Raw genomic sequence first — 16,429 nt, forward strand, 5'->3', positions numbered from 1 at the left:
ACTGGGGGGTACGGACAGCTCTTCCGGAGCACAGACATCACTAGGGGGCACAGACAACTGGGGGTTACGGAACTCACTGGGGAGGGCATGGGCAGCACTGGGGGGCATGGACAGCGCAAGGGGGGGCTTTGATATCACAAGGGGAGCACAGTTAGCAATAGGGGGCACGGACAGTATTTGGGGGGCACTGGAGAAAACTGAATTAACTTGCGGAGCACAGACATCACTTGGAGGGCACGGTCAGCAAAGGGGAACATGGACAAAACTGGGGGTGATACACAGCACTGGGGGTAGCACACAGTTCTGTAGAGGGGACACAGCACTGGGGGAGGGGGCACATAGCACTATGGCTGGCGCACAGCACAGTTTGTACACCCAGCACAGGGGCACACAGCACCGGAGGGTGGATTCACACAGCGCTGGAAGTTGTGAACTGCTGCTTGTCTTCTGTGGGTTGGAAGTGCAGAGCACTAACCCCGCCCACAAAGTAAGTCCTGAGCACACTGGCACTGGCCAGTGGGAGGACCCAATGGTACGCTCACGCAGCATTCAGTAGAGAACGCTTTGGCGCTAGAGTCACACTTGCGAGTGACTCGGGCTGGTCTCACATCGCATCACCTGGCACGGCCGCACACTCTCCTGACAGGAGCGGGTCAGCTGCATAGAAATACATTCAGCTGACCCGCTCCTGTACAGAGAGTGTGCGGCCGTGCTGGGTGATGTCTTGCGAGACCCGCGCAATTCACTAGAAAGTGTGACTCCGGAATGCTCGTCCCCGCAGTGCACATAGGGTTTTAGAACGCCGGCGGTCGGCCAGAGCATTGCGGCTCCAGGAATCTGCCCGGGGGTGCAGAAAAGCTCATCACTGAACGCATACGGCCCGCGTACCGCAGGTTTCCCACCCCTGTTCTAGAGGATAGCTAATCTGCATACCTTTTTTCCCAGGCTGCATTATTTACTTTAACTGGATTTACAAAAAGAGAAAAAATTCTCCCGTCAGATAAATGTTTTTAAATGTGATGTTCTCTATATTTAAATTATGAACTAGGAGAACATTCTCAAGGCCATGACCTTTGCATAAAAAAAAAAAAAAATTCCCCAAAAAACAGTAGCTCATTTTGGGCTGTCCACTAAAATTTAACCTGATCAGTCTCAAAAGTTCACGTGCAGCTCAGAAACCTTTGTAATTCCCTTTGCACATTGAAGCCCTGAAAATCTATTCTTTCATGATGCTGTAAATTACCGCATATCACAACCCTCATCTTTCTGGAGATAACACTTCTTATTTTGGTATTGAATAACTTTTATGAGCTAGTTACTCAGATATCTGATTTAAGATGGAAGCATTCCAAATGAAATAAATCTCAGCTCTGTAAGTGCTGGTATTCACTGATTGCCCAAATGATTAACAGATCCTGGAGCTTGGCCCCGCGAGTGACTTCTTCTAGGTCAGTGACATCGAGTGCGTGGAATGCGCCGCTCTCCATGGCGGAGGGTAACATCTAACATTATTGCAAGTCTTGTGTTTGCTATGTGGAAATTTCCAGTAGAAAGAGCGGCTCAATGGACACACACTACAGGCGACCTTAGGTGTGGATGATTTAAGTCCTTTGTTGCCCTAAGAGTCCCAGGCGATAACCTTTTGTTGCTTACAGGACTACAGTGCCTTGCGAAAGTATTCAGCCCACTTGAATTTTTCAACCTCTTCCTACATTTCAGGCTTATAACAGAACAATTGTAGAAGAGGGTTTCTATACCGCGCCAATGATCACAAGTCTGGAAGTCGGATTGATGTGGCTTTATTGTAGCATAGGCCTACGCGTTTCAGGAGCTCTGCTCCCTTCCTCAGGACCATAGAAACAACATCAAAATCTATGATATAAAATCTATAATATCAAAAGTTTCTATGGTCCTGAGGAAGGGAGCAGAGCTCCTGAAACGCGTAGACCTATGCTACAATAAAGCCACATCAATCCGACTTACAGACTTGTGATCATTGGCGCGGTATAGAAACCCTCTTCTACAATTGTTCTCTGTTATCAGCCACTTTGGGTTGCCGCTGCCTGGATCCATTTTTAAATGCGATTACAGTAGTTGTGACTGTCACAACTACAGTTGGTGAGTATATTTGCTCCCCGTGTCTATTGCCCTGTGCCTATAAGGGTAAGACCCTATTGCGCTTTATTCTCCACAGCTCTTCCTCTCGTACTTTTCAGGCTTCAAACATAAAGATAAAAATTTTAATGTTATGGTGAAGAATCAACAACAAGTGGGACACAATTGTGAAGTTGAACAGAATTTATTGCTGTTTTTTAACTTTTTTTAAAAAATAAATAACTGAAAATTGGGACGTGCAATATTATTCGGCCCCTTTAGGTTAATAGTTTGTAGCGCCACCTTTTACTGTGATTACAGCTGCAGTTGCTTGGGATATGTGTCTATCAGTTTCGCACATTGAGAGACTGAAATTCTTGCCCATTCTTCCTTTGCAAACAGCTGGAGCTGAGTGAGGTTTGATGGAGAGCGTTTGTGAACAGCAGTTTTCAGCTCTTTCCACAGATTATCGATTGGATTTAGGTCTGGACTTTGACTTGGCCATTCTAACACCTGGATAGGTTTATTTGTGAACTATTCCATTGTAGATTTTGTTTTATGTTTGGGAACATTGTCTTGTTGGAAGACAAATCTCCGTCCCAGTCTCAGACCTTTGGCAGACTCCAACAGGTTTTCTTCAAGAATGGTCCTGTATTTGGCCCCATCCATCTTCCCATCAATTTTAACCATCTTCACTGTCCCTGCTGAAGAAAAGCAGGCCCAAACCATGATGCTGCCACCACCATGTTTGACAGGAGGGATGGTGTGTTCAGGGTGATGAGCTGTGTTGCTTTTACGCCAAACATATCGTTTGGCATTGTGCCCAAATAGTTCGATTTTTGGTTTCATCTGGCCAGAGCACCTTCTTCCACGTTTGGTGTCTCCCAGGTGGCTTATGGCAAACTTTAAACAACACTTTTTATGGATATTTTTGAGAAATGGCTTTCTCCTTGCCACTTTTTCATTAAGGCCAGATTTGTGCAGTGTACGACTGATTGTTGTCCTATGGACTGACTCTCCCACCTCAGCTGTAGATCTCTGCACTTCATCCAGAGTGATCATGGGCCTCTTGGCTGCATCTCTGATCAGTCTTCTCCTTGTTTGAGATGAAAGTTTGGATGGACGGTCGGGTCTTGGTACATTTGCAGTGGTATGATACTCCTTCCATTTCACTATGATCGCTTGCACAGTGCTCCTTGGGATGTTTAAAGTTTTGGAAATCTTTTTGTAACCAAATCCGGCTTTAAACTTCTCCACAACAGTATCACAGACCTACCTGTTGTGTTCCTTGGTCTTCATGATGCTCTCAGTGCTTTAAACAGAGCACTGAGACTATCACAGAGCAGATTTATTTATACGGAGACTTGATTACACACAGGTGGCTTATATTTATCATCATCAGTCATTTAGGACGACATTGGATCATTCAGAGATCCTCAATGAACTTCTGGAGTGAATTTGCTGCACTGAAAGTAACGGGGCCGAATAATATTACACGCCCCACTTTTCAGTTTTTGTTTTTTTTTTTTTTTTTTTTTAAAAAAAAAAGGTTTAAAATAAGCAAAAAAATTTTGTTCAACAATTTTTATCTTTATGTTTGGAGCCTGAAATGTGGGAAAAGGTTGTAAAATTCAAGGGGACCCAATACTTTCGCAAGGCACTATTTATTTAGTATGACCAAGTATGGCACAAGCGGCAAGAGCCCCTTTTTTGCTTCCAATTTTATTCTTGTCCCTATAGAATTATATTGTGGTTTAGATATATTCTGTAATATATTTTAGTTTTATTAGAACTAGATTCATGAGCTAAAAAGGTCACAAGCAAAGTAAAATAAAATGCAAGCTTGCATACTTTGGGGAAATGTCTTTTGCAAGGAGCTGTGGGTGGGCACTAATTTTATACACGTGCTGTAGTATATAAACCATATCCCTAGCCCAACTTTACACCAGATCAAGTGGCCAAGAACTGTGTGAGAAAACCAGAGCAGTTATGTCTTTATACATAGCACAAGATCTAAGATATAGGACGGTGGGATCCAGTAAGTTTAGCTGGTTCCAAACCTCAGACAGTGATCTTGCCTTTAAAGGGGGTGTCTGTTTTTGTGAGCAGTCTTTAGTTACTCTGTGTAATTACAGACCTGACCGCATATGTCTCACACTTTGTCAGGATTCACCAGTATTGCCGTTGAGAGCAGGCGGTCACTTGACTGCATGTGTGCTATTTGCATATTTCCGGCCACATTCCAACTAGACGTGCCTGGATTCTTTTAGTCCATGTCAGTTGAGAGAAGGCGAGCACATCTAGTTGGCATGTGACGGAATGTATGCATATCGCATACTTGCATTCACTTCACCACTGCTCTCACCAACAACACCGGTGAATCCGGACAGCGTGCGCACAACATGCCTTCAGCATTAAGAACTCTGCAGTCATAGTTTTATCAGAACACTGAATATCTCTAACCACTCAGATAATATGCATCATCTGAATGTAATTATGATATACTCTACTGCAGTATCTATAGAGGTGGTCATACACATTAGATGAACCCACTGATCTCGACTGGACCTGTCAACCATTCATACAAGTGTCCCAACTCTCCTCGACCGCTGATCTTGATGGAACGAAGCATTTACCGTGTTGGATTTCAATGTACCGGATCTCTTGTTCTTTACCATGAGATGAGCTATTTTTTTTTCCCCATTGAGAATACATGCATTGAACTCAGTATGCATATATATGTGTTGAGGGGGTAAACTAAGTGTTTCGCCACTTTAAATACTGGGACGCTCTGCAATCCTGAGAATAGGGCTATGCTGTAGATATTTCCGGCCACAATCCAACTAGATGTCGCTGGCTTCTTTCAATACATGTCAATTGAGAGAAGCTGAGCACAACTAGTCGACATCTAACGTAATGTATGCGATTTGCATATTTGCGGTCACGTCACCACTGCTCTCATCTACAATACTGGTGAATTTGGAAAGTGTGACTCAATTATATTGACATGTCTAATGTGCATGTGCAAAGGTCATTGTGAAGGGAGGGGAGGAGGTGAGCTGTGATATCCTGTGTAATCAGCTGTGTGCAGAGGTGTTAAGCTATGTGCGCACGTAGCGTTTGTCCCTGTAGAAATTTCTGCAGCGATTTTAACAGCACACGTGCGCTTCAAATCGCTGCAGAAAGAGTCCGTAGTGAAAAAAAAAAAGCCGATTCCATGCGCTCTGACTGCAGCTCCTCCCATAGACAGAGCGGGGGATGCAGGCAGAGTGCAGGAAAGAAGTGACATGTAACTTCTTAGAAGGCGCGCTTCGGGCCGCTCTAATAGGGCTGCGCTCTAATACGCCACGTGCGCACGTCTCCTGCATAATCTTCATAGATTATGCTGGGGACGCAGAAAGCATGCGGTTACACTGCGGTGCAGATCGCAGCGTAACTGCATGCAAATATGCAACGTGCCTAACCTGTCATTGTCTGTGATAAGGATCCAGTTCAAAATATGAAGTTTGGGTCTAACGAAAAAAGCCCCAGTGGCCAGTGTGAAAATTGCAAGATTACTAATTTGATAAAATTAAAGTAACACATCCACTAAAATATAAATATTTTATTCAAAATTACAGGAACATAGCAATTCTAAACAGCAATAATATGGATCAGGTTTCTTCACAGAGGAAATGTCAGACATAAATCCCAGTGGGGGAGGGGAATCTTAGGAGGAAAACTCTTCCAAAATATGGGACATATGTTAAAGTGAATAAACACTGGGTGAGGTATGACATCAGCTAAATTCATCAATACACTTCAATACTGCAGTAAAGAGACATAAAAAAATTCCACTCAGTAAGTGTAGATACAATAATCATAGCATAAGCTGACCCCATGGTGGATGAGAGAAGTCCCCCTGGAGACCTCTAGCATCCCAACGCACGTTTCACCTGGTGGCTTTCTCAAATTAGTTGGATCACTAATTTTAATATTTTTTTTTTTGTTTATAAAAACACAGATCATGATATTGCAGAAAATGTTTTATAAATCCAAGTAACACATTCCCTTTAAAATGGATTTCATGCAACAGATTGTCTCTGCTTTTACTGTAAATCCTCAGACCCTCCCTATGTAGACAAATGCCAACTTTGATGCTCGAAGATGCAAAGAGCATCAACACTAAATATCAGTGCTACATGATTGATCTCACTCCAGAACTCCATTTTAATAGCTTTCTATGCCAGTACGACCAAAAGTTCATCACAGAGACCCTTTTTCTACCCCAAATATCCTGCTCGGCTGATCAAAGAACGGTGGGAAATGTATAATGATCGCCGATCTTCACTGCCCTCACAAATATTTTATTAAGTGTGTAATCTATCTGATGAAACAGACTTTTTATAACTAGATTCACCGGGAAGTCATCTAACCTCCCCAAGCTCCGCACAGCCGTTCCGTATATGAATGCATGAAGTGCACGCTCCTTTGGCAGTCGGTGGGCTCCTTTTGAAGTGGTCAAACATTAATACCAGCGGGAGCAGGAGGTTTACACTTAATGTAGGTTTGTGCCGGCTGTACGTATACAGTGTAGGGTTACACATGTGCATGACTACATTGCCTCGAAAACGGGCTAATTGTAGTTTAATTTGGTTTAAAGATATTTTGGAAATGACTCAAATTAAGCCTTTTCCTTGTTTACAGAAGATATTATCATTTTTTTCCCCCCTGCTCTTTGGCTCAGGTTACAGATTCTCCACGCTTACAGTCATGGAACACAAGTTTGGGGAAATAAACATTAGAAATAACGACCTTCATGCTGCCTCTTATTTGCATCCCTCAGCCTTCAAAATACACGCTTGTATAGTATACCGTGTGTGTGTGTGTGTGTGTGTGTGTGTGTGTGTGTGTGTGTGTATATATATATATATATATATATATATATTTATATTATTATTATTATTATTATTATTATTATTATTATTATATTATTGTACTAACAGAAAATGTGCAATCCACTTTTAAACACAATTTGACCAGTGCAAAAGTATGGGCACCCTCATCAATTTCTTGATTTGAACACTCCTAACTACTTTTTACTGACTTACTAAAGCACTAAATTGGTTTTGTAACCTCATTGAGCTTTGAACTTCATAGGTAGGTGTATCCAATCATAAGAAAAGGTATTTAAGGTGGCCACTTGCAAGTTGTTCTCCTATTTGATTCTCCAATGAAGAGTGACATCATGGGCTCCTCAAAACAACTCTCAAATGATCTGAAAACAAAGATTATTCAACATAGTTGTTCAGGGGAAGGATACAAAAAGTTGTCTCAGAGATTTAAACTGTCAGTTTCCACTGTGAGGAACATCGTAAGGAAATGGAAGAACACCGGTACAGTTCTTGTTAAGCCCAGAAGTGGCAGGCCAAGAAAAATATCAGAAAGGCAGAGAAGAAGAATGGTGAGAACAGTCAAGGACAATCCACAGACCACCTCCAAAGACCTGCAGCATCATATTGCTGCAGATAGTGTCAATGTGCATTGGTCAACAATACAGCGCACGTTGCACAAGGAGAATCTGTATGGGAGAGTGATGCGAAAGAAGCAGTTTCTGCAAGCATGCCACAAACAGAGTTGCCTGAGGTATGCAAAAGCACAAATGGACAAGCCAGTTACATTTTGGAAGAAGGTCCTGTGGACTGATGAAACAAAGATTGAGTTGTTTGGTCATACAAAAAGGCGTTATGCATGGAGGCAAAAAAATACGGCATTCCAAGAAAAGCACTTGCTACCCACAGTAAAATTTGGTGGAGGTTCCATCATGCTTTGGGGCTGTGTGGCCAATGCCGGCACTGGGAATCTTGCTAAAGTTGAGGGTCGCATGGATTCAACTCAGTATCAGCAGATTCTTGACAATAATGTGCAAGAATCAGTGACGAAGTTGAAGTTACGCAGGGGATGGATATTTCAGCAAGACAATGATCCAAAACACCGCTCCAAATCTACTCAGGGATTCATGCAGAGGTACAATTACAATGTTCTGGAATGGCCTTCCCAGTCCCCAGACCTGAATATCATTGAAAATCTGTGGGATGATTTGAAGCGCCTGTCCATACTCGGCAACCATCAAACTTAACTGAACTGGAATTGTTTTGTAAACAGGAATGGTCAAATATACCTTCATCCAAGAGCTCATTAAAAGCTACAGGAAGTGACTAGAGGCTGTGATTTTTGCAAAAGGCAGATCTACAAAATATTAATGTCACTTTTATGTTGAGGTGCCCATACTTTTGCATCGGTTAAATTTTGTTTAAATGCGGATTGCACATTTTGTGTTAGTACAATAAACCTCATTTTTTACACACACACATATATATATATATATATATATATATATATATATATATATATATATATATATATATATATATTGTACACACATACTGTTGAAACCAGAGGTTTACATACTTTCTAAAAATACACATCTGCATGTTTTTCTTACTGTATGACATGAAATCAGAATCAGAATAAATCTTTCCCGTTTTAAATAGGATTATCAAAATTATTTATATTTGCCAAATGCCAGAATAATGAGAGAGAGAATGTTTTAAGGTATTTTTATTACTTTCTACAAATTCAAACGTTTACATGCATTTCATTAGTATTTGGTACCATTGCTCTTAAACTGCATGACTCGTGTGAAACATTTTGGATCTTCTTCCACAAGCTACCAAGAATACAAGGCTAGTTGGTAGGAAGTGGGGCCCATTCCTCCTGACAGAACTGGTGTAACTGAGCCATGTTTGTAGGTCGCCTTGCTCACACTGGGATTTTTAGCTTTGCCCGTAAATTTTCAATAGGATTAAGATCAGGGATTTGTGATGGCCGCTCCAAAACATTGACTTTGTTATCCTTAAGCCACTTTCTAACCAGTTTGGCAGTATGCTTCGGGTCATTGTCCATTTCTGCCCAAGCTTTAAGTTCCTGGCTGATGTCTTCAGATATTGCTTCAGTGTTGCCAATAATCTTCTTTCCTCATGATGCCATCTATTTTGTGAAGTGCACCAGTCTCTCCTGCAGCAGAACAACCTCACAACATGCTACCACCCCTGTGTTTCACAGTAGGGATGGTGTTCTTGGGCTTCAAAGCTTCTCTCTTCTTCCTCCAAATGTAACGATGGTCATTATGGCCAAACAGTTCAATTTTAGTTTCGTCAGACCACAGGACATGTCTCCAAAAAATAAGGTCTGTGTTCCTGTGTGCATTTGCAAACATTAATTTAGCTTTTTTAGGTTTCTTTTAGAGTAATTGCTTCTTCCTGGCACAGTGGCCTTTTAGCCCATGTTGGTTCAGTACTCTTTTCACTGTGGATAATGACACACAATCTTACCAGCTTCCACCAGCATGTTCACAAGGTCTTTTTGCTTTTGTTCTTGGGTTGATATTCACATGTCTGACCAAAGCACGTTCATTCCTGGTACACAGAACCGTCTCCTTCCTGAGCGGTATGATGGCTGGACATTCCCATCTTGTTTGCGTATAATTATTAGTACATATAAACAAGACACCTTCAGGTATCTGAAGATTGCACCCAAGGATGAACCAGGCGTGTGCAAGTCCACAATTCTCTTCCTGAGATTTTAGCTGGTTTCTTTTGACTTTCCCATGATGCTCTACAAAGAAGCCGTGTGTTTCAGGTGTGCATTAAAATACATCCACAGGTTTGTCTCTAACTCAGATGTTGCCAATAAACCTATCAGAAGCTTCCAAAGACATGACATCATCATATGGGCTGTCCTACATTGTTTAAAGGAATAGTACTATGTGTATGTAAACTTTTGACTTTGCAGAAAGTAATAAAAATGCCTTAAAACATTCTCTCTCTCATTATTCTGACATTTGGAAAATATAAATAATTTTGGTTCCTGATTTGACCTAAAATGGGAAAGGTTTATTCTGATTTCATGTCAGATAGTGAGAAAAACCTGCAGATGTGTGTTTTTTGATAGTGTATGTAAACTGTAGATCTGTTGGCTGCCTTATGTCTTTGGCTGAAGTGAGAGTACATCAATATTTTCAAGCGAAAACTCAGATGAAATGCAATCTTCTCTTTATATACGACGTCTGCTCACGAACCACTCCTAACTTTGAATTATTGATACTAATACAAAATACTGAACAGAACTGTTGCTACTTTCTCACTGTGCTGGATCCATTTTTCGTTTGCGTATAAGGCTGCTTTCACACATCCGGCTTGAGCTCTGCGGCTCAATCCGGCTGTGCAAGCTATGCAACGGATGCGGTGAACACATCGCATCCTTTGCATAAGTCTTTCCTTTGCGGCCAGTCTGTTTTTTGCCGCTTGCGGCATGCTACTGAGCATGCGCAGTGGCAAAAACCGCATGTGGTGGCCGGATGCGGTTATTGCCGCATCGCGCCGCATCCGGCTGCCATAGGCATGCATTGAAAAATGCGCCATATCGGCTGAATGCGGCGCGATGCGGTTTTTTCTGCCGCACGAAAAAACGTGCCAGACAACGTTCAATCTGGCCGCCGCATCGGCTAAATCTGCCGCATGTGGCAAAAACCAGATGGAACGCAAGGCCTTGCGGCACTAATTAAAGTCTATGCAGAAAAAACGCAACCGGCAGCAAAAAAAAACCCGTTGCGATTTTCCTGCAAAGTGCCGGATTGTGCCGCATTGCAGAAACCGGAGGTGTGAAAGCAGCCTTAGTCTTTACTCTCCATGTTGCATTGTTTTAGTGGTCAGTACACTGATAGATATATAGATAGATAGATAGATAGATATAATATATATATATATAATATATATATTGTAATATATATTGTAATTAATATATATATAGTTATATATATATATATATATATATATATAAAATATATATATTGTAATATATATTGTAATTAATATATATATAGTTATATATATATATATATATATATAGAGAGAGAGAGAGAGAGTGCCTACAAGTAGTATTCAACCCCCTGCAGATTTAGCAGGTTTGATAAGATGCAAATAAGTTAGAGCCTGCAAACTTCAAACAAGAGCAGGATTTATTAACAGATGCATAAATCTTACAAACCAACAAGTTATGTTGCTCAGTTAAATTTTAATAAATTTTCAACATACAAGTGTGGGTCAATTATTATTCAACCCCTAGGTTTAATATTTTGTGGAATAACCCTTGTTTGCAATTACAGCTAATAATCGTCTTTTATAAGACCTGATCAGGCCGGCACAGGTCTCTGGAGTTATCTTGGCCCACTCCTCCATGCAGATCTTCTCCAAGTTATCTAGGTTCTTTGGGTGTCTCATGTGGACTTTAATCTTGAGCTCCTTCCACAAGTTTTCAATTGGGTTAAGGTCAGGAGACTGACTAGGCCACTACAACACCTTGATTTTTTCCCTCTGGAACCAGGCCTTGGTTTTCTTGGCTGTGTCCTTTGGGTCGTTGTCTTGTTGGATGATGAAATGACGACTCATCTTAAGATCCTTGATGGAGGAGCGGAGGTTCTTGGCCAAAATCTCCAGGTAGGCCGTGCTATCCATCTTCCCATGGATGCGGACCAGATGGCCAGGCCCCTTGGCTGAGAAACAGCCCCACAGCATGATGCTGCCACCACCATGCTTGACTGTAGGGATGGTATTCTTGGGGTCGTATGCAGTGCCATCCAGTCTCCAAACGTCACGTGTGTGGTTGGCACCAAAGATCTCGATCTTGGTCTCATCAGACCAGAGAACCTTGAACCAGTCTGTCTCAGAGTCCTCCAAGTGATCATGAGCAAACTGTAGACGAGCCTTGACATGACGCTTTGAAAGTAAAGGTACCTTACGGGCTCGTCTGGAACGGAGACCATTGCGGTGGAGTACGTTACTTATGGTATTGACTGAAACAAATGTCCCCACTGCCATGAGATCTTCCCGGAGCTCCTTCCTTGTTGTCCTTGGGTTAGCCTTGACTCTTCGGACAAGCCTGGCCTCGGCACGGGTGGAAACTTTCAAAGGCTGTCCAGGCCGTGGAAGGCTAACAGTAGTTCCATAAGCCTTCCACTTCCGGATGATGCTCCCAACAGTGGAGACAGGTAGGCCCAACTCCTTGGAAAGGGTTTTGTACCCCTTGCCAGCCTTGTGACCCTCCACGATCTTGTCTCTGATGGCCTTGGAATGCTCCTTTTGTCTTTCCCATGTTGACCAAGTATGAGTGCTGTTCACAAGTTTGGGGAGGGTCTTAATTAGTCAGAAAAAGCTGGAAAAAGAGATAATTAATCCAAACATGTGAAGCTCATTGTTCTTTGTGCCTGAAATACTTCTTAATACTTTAGGGGAACCAAACAGAATTCTGGTGGTTTGAGGGGTTTAATAATAAATGACCCTCTGAATAAACTTTTTTCACAATTTAAAAAAAAAATAAAAAATAAAGAAATAACATTCTTTTTTGCTGCAGTGCATTTCACACTTCCAGGCTGATCTACAGTCCAAATGTCACAATGCCAAGTTAATTCCGAATGTGTAAACCTGCTAAATCTGCAGGGGGTTGAATACTGCTTGTAGGCACTGTATATATACCGTATATGTGTGTGTGTGTGTGTGTGTGTATATATATATTGTCAGTGTGCAGTCTGCTCATATGCGGTGTTCTATTGGTTTATATTGTTTTGCTGTTATTTTTCTTTACTTTGATAATTAAAATTAATCTATTTAGTTTATTTTGTAATAATAAATGTCCATTTTTGTCCATACAGCACACATTTATCAAAAATGCTAAACCAGTGTCCATTCTCCGAGACCTCATTACAGAAGCGATGGATATCAAGGCGAAAAGACACGAGGAACAGCAAAGAGAACTCGAGGAGGAGGATGAAAATTCAGTAAGTCTTAATAATCTTGGATGAAATTAATATGTTGACACTTATTTTTTTCATAGTGATCCTGTTTTTGGACGTGTACAGCATGCTCTGCAATTCCCTGTTTGTATATTGATGAGGGAATATATTTTCTGCCCATTTTTGTAAAATCTTTCCTAGGTTTTCCAGCGTACAGCAACTCACATGGAATTATTTATATAGGTGCAGCAGTATACAAACACAAAACCTGGTCCTGAGAAATGAAGCCAGAAATCTGCCTGCATAGCTCGTACCCGTCATTTCAGAATAGGGTTCTGCTACCGAGCAGCCGGCATGTAGGGAACGGTTCCTGGCACAATGTCAGTGGGATTAATCAGCAGGATGATCTGCATCATCATCAGCAACAACCATGTCCTCTAATCCAGATAACTGTGCACTTCAAGAGGATACAGTTTCATTGTTAGGAAATGTAGTCATTATGTTTGTGTTGGTAATGCCGTGCATTGTGGAGGTAGTCAGGAAAAAGCTGACATACCCAGTTCTGCACAAAGTAACATCAAAAAAGCTGGACAGGCTTGTAGCTATGTGATTGCAAATCATGGCGCGTGCTTGTGTATCTTCAATGTGTGATTTTCCGTCCTGCCGGCTTTTCAAATGTTTAGTTGTTACTTTTTTTTTTCTCAATCTTATTATTTATTGTTTTTACTCTTCATTACATTAAGAAATATCACTACTGGTATTATAGACCATGCTCAGGTACTTCACAGTAAAGGCACTGTGCACATGCTGCTGTTCTTGATGGTTTTTTTTTTTTTTTTTTAAAATCTGCATCAAAATCTCCATGTCTCTCCGAAGCCAGCAAAGTCTATGGGATTTTAGACTTGCTGTGCACATGGTGCAGTTTTGGTGCAGATTTTGATGCAGAAAAAAAATCGGCAGCATGTCAATTATTGGTCAGATTTAGCAGCATTTTTTCACCCAGTGACTTCAATTCATTGACTTTATTGATGACCCAAAAAACCGTATCTGGTTTTGATGGTGTCTTTTGCCACAGCGTGCAGATCTGGTGCAGAAAATATTTGCAACAAACCTGCCGCGTGTGCACATAGCCTTAGGCTGAGTTTAAGTGTCCTATAATTATCATCCATTAGAACGGATCTTGCAGAGATCCATTGGCAAAAAAAATTTGTGTCCGTTCAATTATTGATTTCTGCCAGATTCTTTTTGTTTTGTTTTTTTTCTTTTTAACATTGGAGTCTATGGAAAACAGATCCGTTAATGGATTGCTTTTTAGTCATCTTTTTTCCTTGCATTTGTAACTTCCATTTTTTCCTTAGCGGATCCGTTTCAATGGAAGATAAATAGCAACCCCTTAATGGATCTGTTCTCCATAGTCTAATGTTAAAAAAAAAAATGGATCCAGAAGAAATCATTTATTTAACAAAGGACAAAAAAGTTGTGTTTACAAAGCATTTTTGCCAACAGATCTCTGCTGGATCCATTCTAATGGATGATTACAGGACATGTGAACTCAGCCTAAGCAACTTTTCAGAATGGCTTCATGTAGACATAAAAATAGTTGACATAATTTGCTTGTATCCCCAACACCCCATGCCTGCATGTTACCCTCCCAAAGCGGCAGCAAGGAATTGCCAGTGAGCATATACTGATCCGTTCCCACCGCAGACCCTTTTCCAGACCCTTTTCCAGACCCTTTTCCAGACCCTTTTCCAGACCCTTTTCCAGACCCTTTTCCAGACCCTTTTCCAGACCCTTTTCCAGACCCTTTTCCAGACCCTTTTCCAGACCCTTTTCCAGACCCTTTTCCAGACCCTTTTCCAGACCCTTTTCCAGACCCTTTTCCAGACCCTTTTCCAGACCCTTTTCCAGACCCTTTTCCAGACCCTTTTCCAGACCCTTTTCCAGACCCTTTTCCAGACCCTTTTCCAGACCCTTTTCCAGACCCTTTTCCAGACCCTTTTCCAGACCCTTTTCCAGACCCTTTTCCAGACCCTTTTCCAGACCCTTTTCCAGACCCTTTTCCAGACCCTTTTCCAGACCCTTTTCCAGACCCTTTTCCAGACCCTTTTCCAGACCCTTTTCCAGACCCTTTTCCAGACCCTTTTCCAGACCCTTTTCCAGACCCTTTTCCAGACCCTTTTCCAGACCCTTTTCCAGACCCTTTTCCAGACCCTTTTCCAGACCCTTTTCCAGACCCTTTTCCAGACCCTTTTCCAATTACAGTATATTTTCAGCTATCAGTGCAATTTTCAGTGTAAGTGCTGTTACCGGATGCTGCAGCACAGCTTTTATGCAAAAGTGCTTTGCCGCAGCAGCTGCTACACTTGGGTCATCGAATACCTATACACTTTTAAAAAGAAAATCTGTAAATCAACCTTTACTTACCATGTGTCATAGCCAGGGAACCAATATCTACCTACATTGAAGCCAATGGGCACTTTAAAGGGACTCTGTTGCCAGGTTTTTGCAATTTAGATTTTGTTAATCTACTACTGATTAAACAGTGAATTTATCATTACAGGACTACTTGGTGTGCTGCCAGGTAGTCCAGCATATTCATGAGCTGGATATAACTGCTAGATCTGCAGCAGAGAAAACATTGATTTTATCAAAATGACAGCCAACAGCTCAGTAAGTGACACATCGCTGGAATCAGGGTCTCTGTCTCTACATTATGCTGCTCTCAGATGGGGGGGCAAAAACCTGGTGACAGATTCCCTTTAATAGTGCATATAGCTGGCCCAACGTTGGGTCATTAAGCGCAGAATGACTATACACAAGTTTACGCAGTCCAATAAAAATATTATTATTACAGCGCCATTTATTCTATGGCATTTTACATGTGAAAAAGGGGCATACATAGACAGGTACAATATTCATGAATAATACAAGGCACACACAGGAGGAGAGAGGTCTCTGCCCGCGAGGGCTGGCAGTGTTCAGGGGATGGGTGAGGATACAGTAGGTGTGGGTGGGGATGGTCGTGCGGTGCTATGGTGGACTGAGGGTTACGGTAGATTGTAGGCTGATATCAATAGAGGCATCACTAATGCGGCTGTTCCGTCCCCATAAAGTATCATGTTATCGGCAGCACATCCTTTGCTTACATGGGGCAATAAACGATCCTGTTACCCCATGAATGAACGGTCTGCCCGTTCATCAGGTGATACTTGACATGTTTACACGAGTCGAATATCAGGGACGAGTATTCGCCAATGATCTATTTGCCTAAATCAAACGCCAGTCAGGATTTCCTTAGCATTTTACATAGGTGCTGGAGTCATCCTCATCATCAAGACGTGAAAAGTTGCCACATTTTTTCTCACCTGTGAAATACTAAGGAAATCCTTAACGCATAAGCTTTTAGGGTCGTGAGGGCTGAGGTTTGGGAACCACTGGTCTAAATGCACCATTACATTCATCAACTCCTTCATCAACTCCTTTTGCCAAAAAGATGCTGACAAC

General features: G+C 41.8%; 1 protein-coding gene across 1 annotated transcript in view; it reads left to right on the forward strand.

Moving 5' to 3' along the window:
* Window positions 1–16,429, forward strand: part of STK3 (serine/threonine kinase 3) — a 283,538-nt gene that overhangs the window by 142,856 nt on the left and 124,253 nt on the right. Inside the window, exon 8 of the mRNA XM_075353079.1 lies at window positions 12,842–12,967. Within this exon, the coding sequence (XP_075209194.1) occupies window positions 12,842–12,967 (126 nt within the window). The remainder of the gene's footprint in view (window positions 1–12,841; window positions 12,968–16,429) is intronic.

Source organism: Anomaloglossus baeobatrachus, chromosome 6, assembly GCF_048569485.1.
Source record: "Anomaloglossus baeobatrachus isolate aAnoBae1 chromosome 6, aAnoBae1.hap1, whole genome shotgun sequence".
Taxonomy (NCBI): Eukaryota; Metazoa; Chordata; class Amphibia; order Anura; family Aromobatidae; genus Anomaloglossus; species Anomaloglossus baeobatrachus.